This window comes from Narcine bancroftii, chromosome 6 (assembly GCF_036971445.1).
Source record: "Narcine bancroftii isolate sNarBan1 chromosome 6, sNarBan1.hap1, whole genome shotgun sequence".
NCBI classification, from domain to species: Eukaryota; Metazoa; Chordata; class Chondrichthyes; order Torpediniformes; family Narcinidae; genus Narcine; species Narcine bancroftii.
Genome location: NC_091474.1, coordinates 186234196 through 186254770, shown reverse-complemented (window position 1 = coordinate 186254770; position 20575 = coordinate 186234196). Strand labels below are relative to the sequence as shown.

At 37.8% G+C, this 20575-nt stretch overlaps 1 protein-coding gene across 8 annotated transcripts in view; it reads left to right on the top strand.

Moving 5' to 3' along the window:
• The window catches only part of ptprk (protein tyrosine phosphatase receptor type K), a 612998-nt gene that overhangs the window by 532879 nt on the left and 59544 nt on the right, over positions 1-20575 (top strand). For 4 of the 8 annotated variants that reach the window (XM_069886980.1, XM_069886979.1, XM_069886978.1 and 1 more), the window contains 3 exons: positions 2213-2373; positions 7116-7151; positions 14864-15048. In XM_069886980.1, the coding sequence (XP_069743081.1) occupies positions 2213-2373; positions 7116-7151; positions 14864-15048 (382 nt within the window). The remainder of the gene's footprint in view (positions 1-2212; positions 2374-7115; positions 7152-14863; positions 15049-20575) is intronic. The other 4 variants (XM_069886984.1, XM_069886983.1, XM_069886982.1 and 1 more) reach the window with 1 other exon arrangement.

Sequence of the window (20575 nt, the reverse complement as noted above, 5' to 3'; positions counted from 1 at the left end):
TGTCCAGAACATCTAATATTTGCAGGATCTCGGTAGTGGAAAAAACACTCGAAGAAAGTTGATCAATTTATTATAGTTAACCAACACTATTTTTTATGAACATATTATTGCAAAAAGCCTCTGGCACCCAAGTCCAAACAGTTGCCTTGACAGATTGATGGCCTTTAAAGGAGACAGCAAGGTCTCTATGGATTGTCATGGCTTGTACTTACAATATTCACCACAACATAGCTGCATTTCTATGTAATTAAGTATTAGAGGCAGTTTTACATTTAATGAGAGAGAACATTTGCCTCATAAACCTAATTATTCAAAATGGCCAAAAGTAAATATAAATACTGTTTCTTCTGAAAATCTAACATTTGAATATTAACCAATAATTAATTTGGATTGCAATCCTGTCCCAAATTAAAAAAAATTTGAAAAGGTGACCAATTAACAAGCCAAAAAATAATGATGCACTTTGTTTCAAAAATTTGTAATATGAAATATTAATTGAATGAATTCAGCAAAGCATGATTACATTCATGGCATTATTGCATCAGTTTATTTTCATCCCCATTCCTCACCCTTGGATTGCTTGCACCACTGGCTTGTATGTGCTTCCGTTTTTTCCATTGAAACGAGTTTTGTTTTGTTAAGTAATGAGAACTGGCTGCAGCTTATTCAATCTCAAATAGATGCTAAATTGCTTTTCTTTTATCATGGGAGAGGATGCACAGGAAGTGCTTGGCTGAAAATCTAGTAGTGTGCATGAAAGATGCCACATGTTCCCTGGAATCCTACAGAGACTGTCAGGAGTTTGAACAACTAATTAAATTACTTATTTAAATTTTCATTGAAAATCTTGACACGTACAGAATAATGCTGAATTATCTATTGGAATTTTTGTCAAAGCTTATAATTTTGGCCTTTTACCCTTGACAACGGTTGTTCCAGTGCATGCTAAATGTGAAGAGCAAAATTGATAAAGATTGAGGAACTACAATTTATGTTTTGAGCAATGTATATTGATTGATCTTGAATACATCATTTATCGTGTCTTTCTAGTTAAGAGTATATTTTAGTTTTTTTGTTATGGCAAACAAGTTGGTTAATTGATGGCAGATACTGACAAAAGAAACTAGCCAAATTGAAAGAATATAATGTACTAACATATTTCATGTTTTATTCACATTTGCAAAATAATTCATATTCATTGTCTGAAATAATCCTGTCAATTCATATTAATAATGTTAGCTGTATATTAACACAGTAGGCTCATCTTATCCAAGGGAGTTAACTTGCTTATAAATGCACATATATTATACTGTAATCAAATATTTTGCTCCATTCATCAGATCAGTGATGGACACAGTCAGGAATCATCTGGAGTTTAAGTAAAACTTTCTACTGCTCGTACCTAATAAAATCAAATCAAGTAAATTCAAAACCAGTGCTGTGAACTATTTATTATCTGCAGAAGTGATAGTCAGCATTTTTTTTACATTGAGGTTGGATCAATAGTAGTCCATAATCTCGCATTAAACTTCATTTTGAATGATTATGGAAGCTTGAATTTGCATATCCATTTATTTCATTGGAAGAAATGTGACTGTTGAATTACAAAGGGATTAGGCATGATTGCTTCTTCAACTCTTTGCAGTTTCAAAGTTTAAAATCCATGACTTTCAAAATAAAATTAATTGCCAATTGGACACAATCTACCCTTCTCTAAAGGCTTCTCAGAAGCACAGCACGACCTTGATTATTATATCAAAATACTCTTTGTATATTTCTACAAGATGTTTTTTCCCCATCTTGTTATCAAGACCAAAGAAAAATGCTGAGTGGAATTTATCTCTAAAAATGTAGCACATTGAAGCAGAGGTAATCTCTGATCTGATTGAATGGCAGACCAGTGAAATAGGCTGAATAGCCTCCTGTTTCTAGTTTCATTAGCTCTTTCAATGTGTATTTTTCAAGCTATGGATTTGCTCTCACTAGTGCATATTGTAACATTATTATGTTGATAATTGTTATATAAGCAGTGATTGGCCCTTAATGCTATAAAGTTGAATGAAAGGGAACTTTTCTGGCATTTGTTACTCAATGTGTCATATTCTCCATAAAAGATGTGACACTATTTTCACACAAGTATAGGATGTTGATTGTTAAATCTAAACTGCTTAAAACTTGAGCAACTTGATGACACTCATTTTGCTGATTGTAGCAAACTTGCAAAGAAACGCAAGGATGCAGCAGGAAATGCTCGGCAAGAGATGACACACATGGTGAATGCAATGGACAGGAGCTACGCTGATCAAAGCACGCTACATGCCGATGAGCCTCTTTCTATCACCTTTATGGATTCACACAACTTCAGTCCGAGATGTAAGTGTTACAATGTTCATTATTTTGAAAACACATGATAGATAAATTTTCTTTCAAAAAATCATTGTTAAATGTTAAGATCTGGTTAGAAAGTGCACCCTACCAAAAGTTACACATCTTTGGGGTATAATATAATGCAATAACAGGATTTGTATGTGGTATTTCATTGATTGTCCATGGAAATCTTGTGAAGAATGGGCACACACATACATGTGACATGAATATTATAAGCACAATTGTTTTCACTATTCACGGTGTTACTCCACTATGATTGTGGACTTCAGCCCAAATGAAGCTACAGTTCACATGCTTAATAGAATGGAGCCAAATTTTCATGTGGCCAAGCAAGAATAAATCCCTGTGAGAGCACATCTCTGATGTTCCAGGCAGCTTCAGTGGAGGTGCCCAGGGCCCTAAATCAACCTTGGACTTTGTGGAAGAAAATTCAGTCCAATCTTCAGAGGTCCCAGCATTCAGCCTTGATTGAGTTCTTCACCCCTTCCTGACTTTTCACATCATCTCACTAGGCTTCTTCAGGTGCATTCTCCACCAAGAATGCACCTGCGGAAGCGGCCCTTTAAACTGCAGGTGGCAGCTAAAAGCGCAGTGCTGGCCACCGGATGCGCCACCTGAAGAAGTGGTACAGCACCTAGTTGAATGACCTATCTGAAAAATCAGAACACAGCAAAAACTGCTTCAATCCTTCTTCACCAATATTTGATATTTGATGCAAGTGCCAAAAAATGTGACTTATTCATAAAACCTGTTTTTTTTCTGTTGGGAATCGTTCTCTGTGTAAGTGGTTAAATTTGTTCTGACTATACAAGAATAAACCCTGTGTCACAAACGTGCATCTTCACTAAATTAAGCAAAGACATTTTCTCAGACTAATGGTGATTTAATATTTCCGTTGTTGTTGTTCACCTGATTGCGCAGGGAGCTGAGACATATATTGTGGTGTTTGGACCCTTTGAGAATGAAGGAATGACCATGGGCATCAAGTTATCATTATTGGTGACTTTTGGTACACTGAAGATGATTAAAATTAACATTGTGTGTTACCAATCAATTAGATTGCTTTGTCTCAAATAGTGTGGAACATTAGTATTAGTGGCCTGACAGTGAATTAAGATGTTTAACCCCCCCCCACTGTTTACTATGCATATATTATTATTCTTGATCACATATTTCTATGGATTTGACAAGTCTGCATATGGATAATTTTCATAATTCCTTTATTATCAATAGCACAGAATATGTAATATTACACACAATTGTCTCTGCCTGCCTTAAGGCAGAGAAAGTGTCACCATTAGTTTCACCTGGCACCCATAATAGTAAGAGAGAAACAAAGCAAACGAGTCTCTTCAGAGTTACAGAGTATCTGGGGATTCACCTCCAGTGTCCCCGCAACATCTGTAGCTGAGCAGACTCCTACTTGATCCGTCAGCAACCCAATCTCCAGATCCAAATCTCCAACACGATCGTGAAGCCTTCAATGCCTGAAGCCCTTCAGAGCCCTTCTTGCCTTCAGCCTCCTCTCGAATTCCAGCTCTGATACCTGGTTCCTACGAGCCAGTCTCCACCAACCCATAGTCCATGCAGGTCCCCGTGACCTCAAGTCGCCTGCAGCCTACATGGGTCCCTCGGCCGCTGAGTCCCTCATTGGTTCACAGTCCTGGTCACCATCCTGTAGGACCTGCTTCTCCTTTTCAACAAGAGGTGTATTCCTTGTTTCTGGTGTCCTGCGCAATCCACTGCTCCTCAAAGTCCACAACCCCTCTGTGGGCGCAGACCTGTGGTTGAAGGATTTTTACTTCCAAAACGCTGTCAACTCCTTTAACAGGCTATTTAAAACCTGTACAGAGCCATTGGCATTCAGACCAGGCGGTTGAACCCTTCATCTCCACTCTGCTTCCTCAGGTCCACACCTGCAGTAGCGCTGCCGTGACAGCAGCTCCGGCAGCCCTACCATTTTTCAGCCACATTTTTTGGCACTTAATAATGAAATCAGTCATCAACTTTATAGACCACCAGAGGCTTTTTATACATTGATTACCTTTGACATCTGGTTGTGTACAAAATAGTTGTTGCATTCATTTACAAAAAGCATGAAGTTATTTTATCATTGCACCCACTGAAGGACAAGAATTTTGTGTTTTATCAACACTGTCATGTGATTGGCCATTCTGATGTCAGGTTTAATTGCTCATGAAAGTCAACTCAGAAATATATTGAAATTTATTGGAATACAATGGCTGTAGCTGCTGTTGGCTACAGAATCAGAATTTATTGTTGTGAATATTTCATGAAATTTATTGTTTTATGCCAGATCTGAGGTTGCAAAACATAGCTAAAACAAAACTTGGAGTGCTACATTTTTCTCTGATTACTTGACTTGAGAGAACAGAAATAGCAGTCATATTACTGACCTCTTTCTAGGTTTTAGAAAATATGCTAGTCAAGATGTCAAATGAAAACAGAATCAATTGGTCCAAACCTATGGCAAGGATTCCAGACAAAGAATTGCAAACTGCTTAAAGTATTTGAACTGCTGGTTTGTTCCAGCTGTTTGGATCTTTGTAGAAAAGGGAAGATTCTTGAATAATATGAAAATAAATTAAGTATGATACAAAAATCAGCTAAAACTCGCTTATCTCATTTTAAAATTATGTTTTAAATAAGTTTTCAGAAATATTTGAAATAGAAGTGTTCTTTTCATGATTGGAAGATTATTATTTTTATCTTTTGCTTAAATTCCATATCTTTTCTTTTGCTTAAATTTCAGTCATTTGGGTCTTAAAGAGGGCACTTGGCACATTGGTCTTAAATCAAAGTATTGAGTACAGGAGTTGGGATGTTATGGTAATATTGTACAAGATATGGGTGAGGCCAAATTTGGGGTATCGTATGCAGTTTTGGTCACCTAACGACAGGAAAGTTATCAATAAAATTGAAAGAGGGCAGAGAAGATTTACTAGGATGTTGCTGGGTCTTCAGGGACTGAGTTTCAGGGGAAGGTTACACTAGTTAGAATTTTATTCCAGGATGTGCAGAAGAATGAGAGAAGATTTGATGAAGGTATAAAAAATTATTAAGGGTATAGATAGAGTAAATGCAAGTAGGCTTTTTCCACTAAGGTTATTAGAATCAGGAGTTATTGTCATGAACAAGTCATAATGGTTAGGTGAGATACAAACCAGAGAACATGGGTTAAGGGTGAAAAGGGGAGAAGTTTCAGGGGAAGAATAGGGGAATTTCTTCACATAGAGAGAGGTGGACGTTTAGAACGAGCTGCCAACTGAAGTGTTGAATATGGGCTCAATATTAACATTTAAGAGAAATTTGAACAGGTTCATAGATTAGGGGGTATGGAGGAATATGGTTTGGATGCAGGTCGATAGGACAAGGCAGAATAATAGTTTGGCACAGACTAGAAGGACCAAAAGCCTGTTTATTTGTGCTATAATGTCTGTGGTTCAATGGTTCAGTAGTAAAATATATGTGAAAGAATCAATAAAACAGGAAATATGTTGAATTTTCTGTAATCATAAAGGCTAACACAGAGACCATCATTTATCTTCACTACATAATTGGGAAGAATAGAATGTATCTGAAGAAAGTGTCATTTTATGTTTATGTAATTAATGAAAGAAGAATTAATTGAAGAAGACCGCAGAGCCCACCTCACTGACAAAAGGCAAAGGAGGAAAAACCCAACACCCAACCCCAACCAACCAATTTTCCCCTGCAACCGCTGCAATCGTGTCTGCCTGTCCCGCATCGGACTTGTCAGCCCCAAACGAGCCTGCAGCTGACGTGGACTTTTTACCCCCTCCATAAATCTTCGTCCGCGAAGCCAAGCCAAAGAAGAATTAATGAAAAGCAATTAATTATGATGGCTCTGGTGCGCTGCTCTTTTGTTCAATGAAGTATTATGTCAATGTTTTACAGTTTTCCCGATAATGGCAAAACTGATCTAAGAATGGAATATCTATTTTAGCATATTATTATTAGATCAGCACATATTTCCCTGCCTCTGTCAGGATGTTTTCTGTCCCATGGTCAAGGGGAGAGGTTGGGTTAGTATTCAGAATAATGATTGCATTTTCTGACATGCTCCCCATTTCTAGATATTCAGCAAGCGTGATTAGAAATGTTAATACAATTAATGATTTCTAAATTGTAGGGGTGCCATGGGATGAAGTTATTTCACAGATTTATTTTAGTGCGACCTGATCTCCAAAATTTTATATAATTTAAGAAACAAATCACTCCATGAAATATTTTCTATTTAATAAAAACAGGAAAATATTAAATTACATCTAAAGCTTTTGTTTTTCTTGTTTCTATTAAACAATTTAAAAGAATTAAAACTAATGCTGTTAGTTGATTATGATATTGCAGCTGTAGTAATTTTTTGGCTAATTCATCTGGTAATAAGTACCTGTCTAGTTTCTACATCATCCAGAAAATTGGACATCTGTCTTAGTCTCAATAAACGTCTCCATTTTTTGATTGCACATTTTTTTTTTGTTTTAATCAGGATACAGGCAAATAATGAATCTGTATATGGTCCACTGATGAAATATATTTCTTGTTTCTGTAGTTATTTTGAATGAGTAAAATGCTGGTGATTTTTCTTTCCTTCCTGAATTTGTGGAATTTGAAGTAATATGCTGTTTTTACTTTTAAAATTAATTTATGTAAATGTGTTCTTCATGAGATTTGTTTTCCTACAGTGCCTAATGATCCACTTGTACCGACTGCCGTGTTAGGTGAGGACCAAGCACTACATCCGCAATTGTTGCATGCCTTTGTGTATTTTGCATGCTTAATAGCTATATAAACATACTGTTCGTGGGTGTATGCTTAATGGAGTGAAGGAGAGATTTTTTTTAAAGCAGGAAATCAAGTTTTGATTATCAAGGGAGTGAAACGAGCAAAAGAAGTGTATATGCAGATATCAATCACGTTGCTTTATTTGTACAAATGCATCTTGTTCGAGAGAGATTAAACTTGGTGGTTGCATTTTAGAATAATATAGGTATCCAATAATGTGGTTAAAAAAACTATTTTCTCATCCAGCTCAGGAATGAAGATGGAATAAACAGAAAAATAGCAATCTGAATAGGACTTCAAAGAGATATATTACCATTCCTCTTTTGGGTTTTATTTTTTAAAAAAGCAGGGCTTTCAATCTTTCATTGGCACTTGTACATTTTCCACTTCCGGACTTGTCAGCCACAAACGAGCCTGCAGCTGACGTGGACTTTTACCCCCTCCATAAATCTTCGTCCACGAAGCCAAGCCAAAGAGATAGATGATTGCACTTAGTTTTTCCGATTCAATGAAGTGATCTTTACAGACACTACTGTCCACATTAGTGTGCACTTTACAGAGTCAACACAACTTATTCCGTGATAATGTGAAGTCTCTGCCAAACTGTGAAACACACAACATGCTTTGACTCGATAATATCCAACGTCAACCTGGAATTAACATTGCAGATATATTTGCATTTCAGCTTCACTAGAGAAGGGTGAGTCTTGGGATGGAGGAAAATTTCCAGTTCAACAGATGACATTTGTGTTCTGCCTTTAATTCAACATCCCCAACCCCTGCTCCAACCTCCAGCCCTTCCCTATGTGAATAACTACAGATGCACAGGGGAACACTTGATTTTGATGCTCAAGGAACTGTTTAGCATTCCCATGAGAAGCAAGTCTTTGTTTATACAACCTGTGGCTCTGCATTACATTTTGATTTGTAGAAAGAATGGGAAGTTGCCTTTGAAAGACACAGAGACTCTTCTCTTATTCAACAGAGGTGATGAAAAACATCTCTTGAATTTAAATGTTATGTGCTTAGCTCTGATTGTTTGTGGCATTCTGTCAAGAGCAACCAGTGGACAGTGAACTTTTTTATTAAGATGGTGTTCTCTAAGGAAATATGGTTCCTGGTCGTAGTTGCAGTCTCTCTTTCCATTCATCATCAGACCTTACATTTTGGAGTAAGAACCTAGAAGAGGGGTGTAGAGTAAATGTGGTCATGAAGAAGAAAACATAAAAATGTTGGAGGAACTCAGCAGGTCTTGCAGCGTCCAGAGGAGGTAAAGATATATAACCAACTATTTGGGTCTGAGCCCTTCTTCAAGATTATGCATCTTTACCTCCTTTGGACGCTGCAAGACTGACTGAGTTCGTCCAGGATTTATGCATTTTTAACAACAATCACAGCATCTGCGGGCTTTTGTGGTCACTTGTCTTGTAGATGGTTATGCTTGCATCACCATATTTAGTACGAGCTTCTTGTCAATCACCATTGTCCCAGCAACAAAGTTTAAGTTGGTAGAAACACAAAACTGCAGATGATTGAATTTTGAATAAACAGTGAGCTGCTGGAGAGACTCAGCACATCACAAAACATTCATAGGAATCAAAAGGAATTTGATGTTTTGAGTTTGAGCCTTTATTTAGGGATGCCGAAAATCAGGCAGGGATCTGAATGAAAAGGTGGTGTGCGAGTGAAGGTGGAGTAGAAGGGAGAGAAACACAGGCTAACAAGTTGGTTTCTGTAACACAGGCTAACAAAGTTGGTTTGTGTAATTGGTAGAAGTGTGGAAGAAACCAACTCAACATTTTTTTGAGTATTTAAAAGGTTATGCAGCTAGGAGTGTAGCAAAGAAATAAGCTGACAGGTGATGAGTAGAGAGCTGAGAAAGAAAGCTCTCTGATAGGAGAATGAGGAGAATAGGGTGGGGAGCTAGACAGAAGGAGACGAGGGGGAAGAAATGAAAGAGACCGCAAGAAAGGGGTTAACAGAAACATGCTTAGTTTTTCTCCAATGCACAGTGGTTGAACTAGAAAGTGGCAGAAATCGAGCAGAAGCCATAATTTTTGGCTTCCACTTCTCTCCTTAATCATCATCACCTGTTCAAGACTGAACTAAACCTTTCGTACCCTCAGGTCAGGCATTGTATCTTCCACTGTGGCTTCTTTGTCACCAAATTTCTGAATCACCACCAAGACCGTTCAATCTTCAAAGCATCACCCAAATCCCTGTCTCAAGTTTGTAATTCTCTAACTCTGACCTATGGATTTGGTCCACAAAAACATGATTATTGCAATGACCACCTCAACATGCTTTTGATCGACCCAATAACAGAAGTCATGTGAAATGTTGCAGCTCACAAAAACAGTGGTCACCCTAACAAGTAGAATGCTTCATCAGGACTGACAAAGGGTTCTAGCCACCATGTCAACCATTCTTTCTCTCCATCGTCTCAGACCATTAGACATAGGAACAGAAATCGTCCATTTGACCCATTCAAATATGACATACCATTCCATCATGGGTGATTTACTTTTCTTGTCTGCCCTAATCTCCTGACTTCTGCCTGAAACTTTGATTCCCTTCCTAATCAAACACCTATCCACCTTCATCATGAATATACCCAATGATTTGGACTTCATAGCCATCCACAGCAATAATTCCAGATTCACCACCCTGTGGGTAAAGAAATTCCTCCTCATCTCTGTTCTAAAGAGACATTTTTTTGTATTCTGAGGTTGTTCCCTCTGATCTTCCATGTCCACTCTATCCAGGTCTTTCAGTATTTGATAGGTTTCAATTAGATTCTCTTTCCACATTCCCCCCCCCCCCCCCACTATTCTTCTCAATTCCAGCAATTACAATGTCAGAGCCAAACACTCTTTATTGGATAAACCTTTTATTCCAGGGATCATTCTCATGAGCCTCCTCTGGACCTTTGCCAATGCCAACCCATTCTTCCTTGGATAAGGAGCCCAAAACTGCTCACAATACTCCAAGTGCAGTCTGACCAATTCCTTATGAAGCCTCGACCATACATGAGGACTCCCAAGTCTCTCTACACCTCCAATTTCTGAACTCCAATTACTGGGGTGTCCTGGAGAATGGGAAGAGGTGAAACTGGTGCTCCCATGCCAAAGTGAGACCACCTGCAAATTAGAGGGACAACACCTCATGTTCCATCTGGGGACCCTCTAACAAGATGATATTAACATTGACCTCTGGTTTCTGTTAGGTCCCCCACCCCTTCCATCTCTCCTTCCTTATTCTGGTCTCTTTTCCTCTTGCTCCATACCTCTTCTCTCTCCCCCCCCACTCTCTCTCCCCCCCACCCCTTTCTTCCAGCTTTGCATTCACAAAGCTTCCCCCTTGCCCAATCAAATCAATTCTTACCTTTTCTCTCCTGCCCCTCTATCCATGTTTTCCTCCAGACTCTTTGCTGTTGGCTTGTGCTCCACCCCCGTCCCTTTTTCCCTACTTGCCCCACCCTTTTATTCAGGCTCCTCCCTGTTTGATGAAGGGCTCAGTCCCGAAACGTTGGTTCTTATGGCCACTGCGGGACATGCTGAGTTTCTCCAGCATTTCTGTTTATTTACTATGTATGTTTCTGGATAACCTTGCCTTTAGTCTCTGAAATTTTACATTCGATTTGAACAGCTGATTATTTCAAAATGCTATGGCGGATTTTGTTCCAATCTTTTATCCCTTTCTGCCTATAGATTGACACAAATTTGGTATCATGATTCAAATGTGCTTCACGTAACAAGGTTTTGATAAGGCTGATTTGTAAAACTACATTTTCCAGCATCCAGCGATGCTGACACCACGAGCACCCAGAAAAGCCATATTTTTGAAGGAATTTGCGGAAATATGGTACATTAATTGAAAGATTATACTTGAAATCTCCTTGAAAATTACAAAAGTCGTGAGCCTCTCTGGATAGATGAGTATACAATCCAATGGTGGATTGTTATCTGAGATGAATCTGATGCAAAGTAAACAGCTATAATGTGAATCTTGTATCTGAAGTATTTAAAAATGATATACTTTTAGATTTAGTCTGCTTTCTTTGCTGAACATTGTAAATGAGTTTCCATTTGTTAGAATGTTATGCCTTTTAGTTTTTCATCTTTTGTTTTCAAGAAGCATCTGACTACCACTTGCAATAGTTAGAATGTAAAGAATCTATTTCTTGTGGGGACAAAGAATTATGCTAATTTGTCATAAGAAGATTCAACGAGGGTAATTCACTGCATATTTTATGATGAAAATAGGCCGCAAGCAGGGTGTCTAGTGTAAAACTGAAATCATTATCTGAAACATCTCTGGTGCTTTTTTACAAGCATTACTGTTTTGACTACACTAGTTGCTGAATGACTTTGTTATGATGGAACTGATTATGTCTTCCTACAGATTTGCAAAGAACAATCAAAATGTGCATTGCCTTAAGTATTGTAAATGTACGTGGGTTTTCTAGTTGCAGATCATTAGGTCTTGACTTGAGTTTCTCAAAGCTTCAATGGACCCAATTTCAGAAGCTTGCCCACTTGCCCACAGAATCTGGTCCAGCCAGGTGGTCCATAGCAGCCATTCTCAACGGGGGACATACAGCAACCCCCCCCCCACCACCCCCCCAGGTCCACAGCACATTTAAGGAGAGTCAGAGACTGAAATAAAATATTTTTTAAATATTTTTTGTGTAATTGGTAGAAGTGTGGAAGAAACCAACTCAACTTTTTTTTGAGTATTTAAATTTTTTTAACCAAGCATACATTCAAATATATTTCAAAATACAGATGTAATAACATATTGAGCATCAAACTCATGATGATAATACCCCACCCCCTACAGTCCCAAGAAAAGAGAAAGAAAACAAAGTACATAGTTACCTGTTAGAGTAGAAGAAAACAAAGAAATAAAAGTAAGTATAAGTGTTAAAACCAATCTGGTGTAAAATTCATATCTAGTTTATTAATGGGGTTCCACGCAGGTCTTAAAGGCTAAGAAGAACATTTAGATATCTAAAAAAAAAATTAAATTGAATCCTATGTTTTGTTAGATACAGGTGCCAAATTTGTAAAAATATATCATTTTGTCTTAAAATTGTACGTCATTTTCTCGAGAGAAACACAACTGTAAGTTTCCCATTCCATCGTTCCAAACCTGGGTGTGAATCAGATTTCCAGCAACTACGATACATTTTCTGACCACTGCTAATGCAATTTTAACAAATTCTATCTGGTATTTAGTTAATTTCAATTTCAGTCTTATCCCTATAATATGACCTAATAAAAATAAGTCTGGATTTTGTGGAAATTGGACTCCTGTAATTTGTTCTTTAAAAAAAATCTTAATTCCTGCCAGAAGGGTGAAAACAACTAATCCTGACTGCTTCACAGGGAAGAGGCTCCATAAACTTTGAGCAGAATCCTAAGGGTCCATAGCCAAGCAAAGGTTGAGAATGGCTGGTCTACATTGCAATCATTGTCACCTCTCAGAAGAAAACCTTTTTGGTGTCCTTCCTATGTCCACTCTGACCTTGGCGTGGATTCTTCAGAGCATCGTTTGAAAAGACAGCAGCCTGATAAAAGGTTGCTTGGAAATGTGCAGTGAGAAAGGGAGTAGATGATGGAACTGGAAGAGTGAACTTGGGAGTTGTCATGGGGACAGTGCCTTTGGAATGCTGAAAGTCAGGAATATGTCAGATTGTGGAATGTGATTGAACATAACAGAAATTGCAAAGAATGTTCCATATAAAAGTGAAGGCCATTGAGCTGGAAAATGAGAACAAGGAGCTGACTCTTTGTTCACTAGGAAATGTTTGATGGTAAAGGTGTGGGAAATAGATAAGATACAGTTGACAACTCTGTCAATAATAGTAAAGAAGCCACAATTGAAGGGTACGTGTGGAAAGTCTCATTATTGGAGCAAGTATGACAGAGAAGGAGAACCTGGGAGAATGGAAGAGGCAGAGAGGGAGGAAGTATAATTGAGATAGAATTGGGAGTGTGCGATTGTCACGAGTGTTGGTGGCTCACCTGTCTGTCCCCTGAGGTGGAGAGACGTTCCGGGAAGGGAAGAGCAAGTAGAAATTCACAAAAAAATACGTGAAATTTTTGAGTTCTGTGTGGGTGCAGGAAGCAGTACACATTTAGTCATTAAAATAATAGGGAAAAATAGTTGAGGGAGGAGTTCTGAATAGAACTGAGTGGAGTTGAAGAAATTGCTTGGTGTGAGAACTGATGATTTTTCTTGAGTATTTGGTTGGAGAACAATTCTCAGGAGCTATTACAGACTTAACATTTTTGGACTCCATTTTGTAGGACTGTAAACATAATATATGCATGGTTTATAATGCTGCGTGTGTTGTCCAGTAAATATCTTTTCATAAATGGCAAAATTGTTAGTTGTTTTTATATACATTAGCCATTACTAAATATTAAGTTGAAGTTCCATTATTACCCTTGTTCATTCATCACACAAAATGCAAAACAGCAACTAAACAAAAGATGGAAAAGAAACATAATCCCACAGATATAAATGACAGATCCGATCAAATAATAGAAAACTATTTACACGTTATTGTTGCAGAGTAATACCATCTGAGTCTTTAATGTGTACAAATGAAATGGAGATATTAGAGATCTGAAACAAAATCACATGCTGCTGGAAATAGTCAATCAGCTCGACAGATCTCTGGATGGTCTATCAGCTTCCTGGATTATTGTGAAAAGTTATCAACCGGAAACGTTGATTGATTCTTTCTCTGCAGATACTTCCTCCCCTTTGAGTGTTCCCAACACTTCCTGCTTTTGATTATGTTTATATGTGATCATGCCCCGTGTTTGTGAGGGAGCATTATTCTTCGTTTCTGCATCTCTTTTTTTTTATTTTGAAATTGAGCAAGGCAGTTTGAGCCAGATAAATTAGTTTTTAATTTAGCCTATTTTTAAAAAAAGATTCAAATAAGTCAGGTCGCAAAAATCTATGTCTTATGTTTTACTTTTTGTTTATGTGCACAACATACATTTAAAATAAGAATACCAATTCATGTATTGATTTGGTTCTTTTTAGCTATATATGTCACCTTAGTTTGTATTTTTTTTTATGCTGCTCTATTCCACAAAGTGCCCATTGCTGGTGAGTATTTGAAAATAATGTGTTAAGCATTGCAGGAAATATAGAAATTAATGAGATATAGCCGAGAGTACGTTTCCAAATGTTATCTTTATGAATGTTTGGAAGACTGCGGGTCTGTGACCATCTGGGTACACGTTGTTATTGAAGGCTAAAGGATGTGTACTGTTTTAGCAGTTCCAACTCCCCCACCGTCCCCTCTTTCCCAGCAATGGAGTGCTGCATTGTGGCAGGGAGCTTTGTTTTCTTGAGTGGTTAGGAGATAACTGTCCAAATCCAAAAACTGAAAAGAGCTGGTTTGCGTTGTCCTGTAAGAACATAAGGCTATCTTTGAATTATAAGGCTGGTAGATTTCAAGATAAATGTGTGCAAACAACTTCAATATCTTTTCTAGTGATCAACACACATCCTTGGCAGCAGGGCAAGTGTAAGATTATGCTGAAGGTTGCTGTAAAATCCTTTGTCAGAAATGGGGAGAAATTGAACACTGAATAGATTATTCTTTCCTTTCTTTTCCTAGATGAAAACCACACAGTGTCAGCAGAATCAAGCAGGTTATTGGATGTTCCTCGTTATCACGGGGAGCCCACAGAGTCTCCATACCAGACAGGCCAACTCCACCCTGCCATACGTGTTGCAGACTTATTGCAGCATATCAACTTGATGAAAACATCAGAGGGCTATGGCTTCAAGGAGGAATACGAAGTAAGAATACAATTGTGTGAATGCGAAATAAACTTTAGAAGAACTAAAGGAACTCCAAACTATAACATGACAAAACCTTTTTCACAATTTTGTGTCGTACCCGCGTTGTCTGCGGGGGTAACTTTAACCTGAGTTGATAAAAGTCAAAAATTGGACCAGGCACATATAATGAAACCTGTAAATTATAAGGTCGCAACAGTATTCTTCCTTTTAAAATTGTCACCATAGTTTTTTGAGTGATTTTGGTTAATTTTTTTGTTAGTTCCAAGTTGATCACATCCCCAGAGTCTATGCCTGCTTTTGAAATAACTTGCTCACTCCGATGTCTCCTATATTCATAGCCTACACAGAGTATGGTAGCCACTATAGGGTTGGACTGTCTGCAGATTCTAACCAAATTGATTAATACCAATTAGACCGCTGCTCAAGGAGTTTACAGGAAATTAATGAGTTTGGAGAATTAGATTTGCATGTGTGGGCTGTTTGCAGTTGATTTGTATTTGATTTACTGGTGGAGAGGCATAACTTCTCTGACTGCAGACATATCTGGTGCTGGGATCGTGTGAAATAGGTCCTGTATTTTCTGCAAACATTACCAGTTAATTAACAATGGGTTATAAGGCTGCTTCTGTTTTAAGTACAATATTAGGTTGCCAACTACTCCCTGGAGTCCAATATTATTTCTTGGAGCTTCCTGCATCAGTCTGCAGTAAAGACAGGAATAAACAGTTTTGTTTGCTCAAGGTCCAGAGTCTCGATTAATTCAACATTTCACACTCTAGTCAAATAGAGAACCCAAATTGCATAGTTCATGTCATGGTTCCTAACTCATTATAGTCATAACTTAAAGACAGTTAAGATCCATATCCCTGACTCTTTTTCTTGTGGATTTCTGCCAACTATTTTTGTGCAAGAAGTTCTGAGAATCAAGACACTTGAGAGCAATTAAAGAGGGGACTGTTGGTATGCAGAGGGAACATTTTCTTCCCAAATACCAGATATCCCTTTTACCAACAGACCTTTCCATCAACCTATCCCTTCCTCAGTTGGTCCCATTTGCCATCTCAGCTTTCCTTGGGGTCTTTTTCTCTGCCAGAGGCACTTCCTTTCCAGTGTGTCAAATAATCTCTAGAGCACAAAAGCCATTACTTCACTCTTGGCTACTTCACATTTCCTGCACATTTGAGTTTGCAAGTACTGTAAATGCAATTGAAAGTTTGGAATTGATGAGGATTTGTATGCCTTCAGGGTTCAACTTCTTTGAGATTTTTGGGTTTTTCATTTCAGACTCCCGTTTTAGGGATGTCCAATTATTACAGGATTCACTGCACATTTCACTGTGCAAAGCAGTGAGTTATTTTAAATTTGTGGTTCTGATGGTAGTTGTGAGATTAAAAGCATCAGCAATTCCTGAAAATCAAAGGCATTTAAACAATAAGTAGCAGTTACAGAAGAAATGCAGTTTCACATGAATGGAGGAACACGTGGAATATGGATCAATATTGGCACTTGACAGAAAAGTACTGCTCCTATGCTAATTGGAAATTAATTGATCTATTTTACTCAGTTTACTTATTTCTTTTTAAAATATTTTTATTGATATTTTTTACAATAAAAAAATTGAACAATACAATTATGAAATGTGCTACAGGACTAAGAAAGGAAATTGCAAAATGATCATATGTCCAATTCAGAAGCACAATGTTGATAAGATAAGAAAAGAAAAAAAAAATTCTGAACCTCTTCCCTGAGGCAAGTTTGAGGATTAACATTCAAAAATCCAAGTGGCACAATCTTGGAGAGGGACAGCACAATGCCAAAATTCCAAACCAACACTAACTCTTAATGTTATCATAGTAGGGTCCATGAACGAGGCCCGTATCATTTGAATTTTAATACTTGAATCAGTGATAGCATATCTAACTTTTTCCAGATTTAAACAAGACATAATATCCCTTAGCCGTTGGTAAAATGGTAACGTTTCCATTATTGTCACATAATACTACATTTAGAATGTAACATATTAATTTTTGTCTACTGTAAGGCAGAAAGTCACCACTGTCCAGCGGTCCTCCCAGCCACCTATAGCATCTGGTGTTCCCAGGCGATCTCCCCTCCCAAGTCCTATGCCTGCTTAGCTTCTGAGATCAGACAATCCCAGACATATTTCAGGCTATCAGGTGCTGCAGTACTACCTTTCCATTAAATCAGAATTGCATGACTGGCCATCAACAAAGAATGCGACACTGAATTAAAGTTAGTAAAATACCGTCATCTTGAAAGTGTTTCAAAAAGAGCCAGTGAAGGGTTAAATTGAGAATTACTGATAATGTTTGAAAAAGAGCAGGGCCAGAACATGTGAATTAAAGAGGCATAACCTATTTTACATTTGTCATATTGGAAATTGATGTCCAAATAAAAATGAGATTTAACTTTAGACATATGAGCTCTGTGAACTAATTTGAATTGCAGCAGACAATGCTGTGCATAAAGGGATGTAGTGTTTATCAGTTTAAAAATAGAATTCCAAACCTCATGGACAAACGTTCAAATCTTGTTCCCAGGCGTTCTTGATTTTAATGAATGAGGCTTGCCTTTCATCAGCCAATTTGTCACAAATAAGAGATATTAAGTCTTTATCGGGAGGTTGTAGTTCAGAACATATCAAGAACATTCACCTCGGCAATTCCAGGAAAATTAGGAATCTGACATTGAACAAAATACCTGATTTGTAAATTTCTAAAAAAAATGAGCTTTAGATGAGTTAAATTTTACAACCAATTGTTCAAAGGTGCAAAATTATTGTCAATAAAAAGGTCTTTAAAACATTTAATACCCAAACTATGCCACTCATTAAAAGCTGCATCTTGCAAAGAAGGTTGAAAAAGATAATTAAATATAATCGGTCTAGTAAGGGAGAAACTCTGAAATACAAAAGAACCTTTTAAATTTTGCTCATATTCTCAAACTGTGTTTAATGATCAAGTTGTCAATTAATTTATATAAAGATAAGGATAGAGAATACGCAAGAATTGCCAGAATGGAAATATTCTTCGTAAAATTCTTTTTGCCTTCCTGATTTCCTTTTTAGTATTCTCTTACATTTTCCATACTCTTCAAGAACCTCATTTGCTCCTTGTTGCCTATACTGGTTATACACCTCCCTCCGCTTAATCATATCTCCATTATCCCTTGAGAACCAAGGTTCCCTAGGCCTGTTAATTTTGCCTTTAATCCCATGTGGTATGGTCAACTCGATGTTCATTTTAATAAAGTTAATATGACCAATCATAGAAGTTGATAAAGGTGACCATCTTGTTTAGGATAATTTAACCTGTTTAAGTAGAAACATTATCCTTAAAAAAAATGTTGATAGCTCTTTGTAATTTTAATACCAAGATAAGTAAGTTGATCTCTCACAATCTTAAAAGGAAAGTTAAAATACCTTGGTATGTGCGCATTTAAGGGTAAAAGTTCACTTTTATGCAAATTCAGCTTATACTCTGAAAATTGACTAAATTGAAATAGCATGGATAATACAAATGGTAAAGAAAGCTCTGGATTAGATATAGAAAGCAAAAGCTCATTCGCATATAGGGAAACTTTATGTTCAGTACCTTTCCTATAAATCCCTAAAAAACCTTTACACTCACGAAAGGCATGAGAACACTAATAGCTTGTATTATACATCGCCCAATAGTCTGAGAGAATTGGAAGCACATATCTTTCGGGAGATATTGTAAGAAACAGAAAGTTATGGTAGTAGGAGATTTTATCTTTCTGCATACTGTAAAAGGACTGGATGGCTTGGAGTTCGTCAGATGTGTTCAGGAAAGTTTTCTAAATCAATAAGAGAAAGGATGCAATCTTGATCTCCTATTAGGGAACCTGGCAGGTCAGGTGGCAGAAGCCTGTATGGGTGAGCATTTTGGGTCTAGTGACCATAATGTCATTAGTTTCAAGTCATGTGTGGATAAGGGTAGGTCTAGTCCTTGAGTTGAGGTTCTAAATTGGAGAAAGGCCAATTTTGTGGAAAAGAGAAAGGACCTCAGAAGAGTCGATTGGAATAAGCTGTTTTCTGGCAAGGATGTGTCCGGCAAGTGGTAGGCTTTCAAAGGAAAAATAATGAGGATGCAGACTTTGCATGTTCCTACCAGGATTAAAGGCAAAATTAACAGGCCTAGGGAACCTTGGTTCTCAAAGGATATTGGAAATATGATTAAGAGGAGAGAGGTGTATAACCAGTATAGGCAACAAGGAGCAAATGGGGTTCTTGAAGAGTATGGAAAATGTAAGAGAATACTAAAAAGGAAATCAGGAAGGCAAAAAGAAGGCATGAGAGTGCTCTGGCAGATAATGTGGTCTACGTATATTGAGAAGTTAACAAGGGACAAAATTGGTCCCCTAGAGGATCAGAGTGGTCAAGTATGAGTGAAGCCTCACAAAATGGGGGAGATCTGTTGTAAATGTGCATATGTGTGGAATACAAGCTTCCACCTTGATAGACTCAGAGAGAAACAGCCAACACCAGTGTTTTTTCCCCCCAAATCCAAAGAATGAACCCTTTTATTTACAGTTAGAAAACTATTTATAGTATTTACAATGCCCTTGGTCCTGACGGAACTCTTATGACCTATTCACACACATGTGACTGAATTAGTTGATTGATGGCTCAAGTCCCAAGAACCAGTAACACCCACTCCTGGCAACGGTGGGGTCGCTCTGTTTAGGGCGTCCTAGCACTTCCCCTTTTGAGCTGGTTACTCATATGAGTTTAGTCTAGGGTCCACTAGAAGGGATTTATTTGTCTCCAAACTCTTTGAGACTTCTTAAGGGTTTCATGATGTAGAGGGTATAGGCTCATTTCCATGTGATGGCTATGGTTGGTGGTTCAATGGTTTCTGAAGTTCAAATGTATCCAACAGGGCATCCAGGCTGAGTTGTGCAGGTGTTGTTTCAGCGAGGTTGCATTCTGTTGGTCACATCTGGTTGACATGTCTGGCCCAACTTGTACATGGTAGAGAACATCTCCAATTTTTCTTAGGTTTCTCCCCAACTACCATACATCTGACGTATCTCTGCATTTCCACATCAACACACTTTGACCATCATGAAACGTGCTTTCTTTGGATCCATGCCGGCGATTGTACTGATGTTCCATATTATAATCTCTAGGTCCAGATTCTGGTCCTTGTGGAAATAGGACATCGTATGGTTCTCATATTTTCCTACCAAAGAGGTTTTCACCAGGTGAAGTGCCTCCTAGAGTTTGTGGGTTTGGAGTGATCTGTAATTTAACTAGAATGTCTGCAGGATCTCTTCTATTGGACCCTCCCCCTTGGCCTTGTTCAGAGCTCATTTGAAGTAATCCATAAAACATTCTGTTGATTATTGGACTGAGGATGATCATATGCATGATGCCATATTCCTTGCAAAAAAAAATCAAAGCCGGTTGCAATTAATTGTGTCCCATTGTCTGAAATTAATGTTACAGGAGAACCAAAGCAATTGAATATGGACCTGAGTA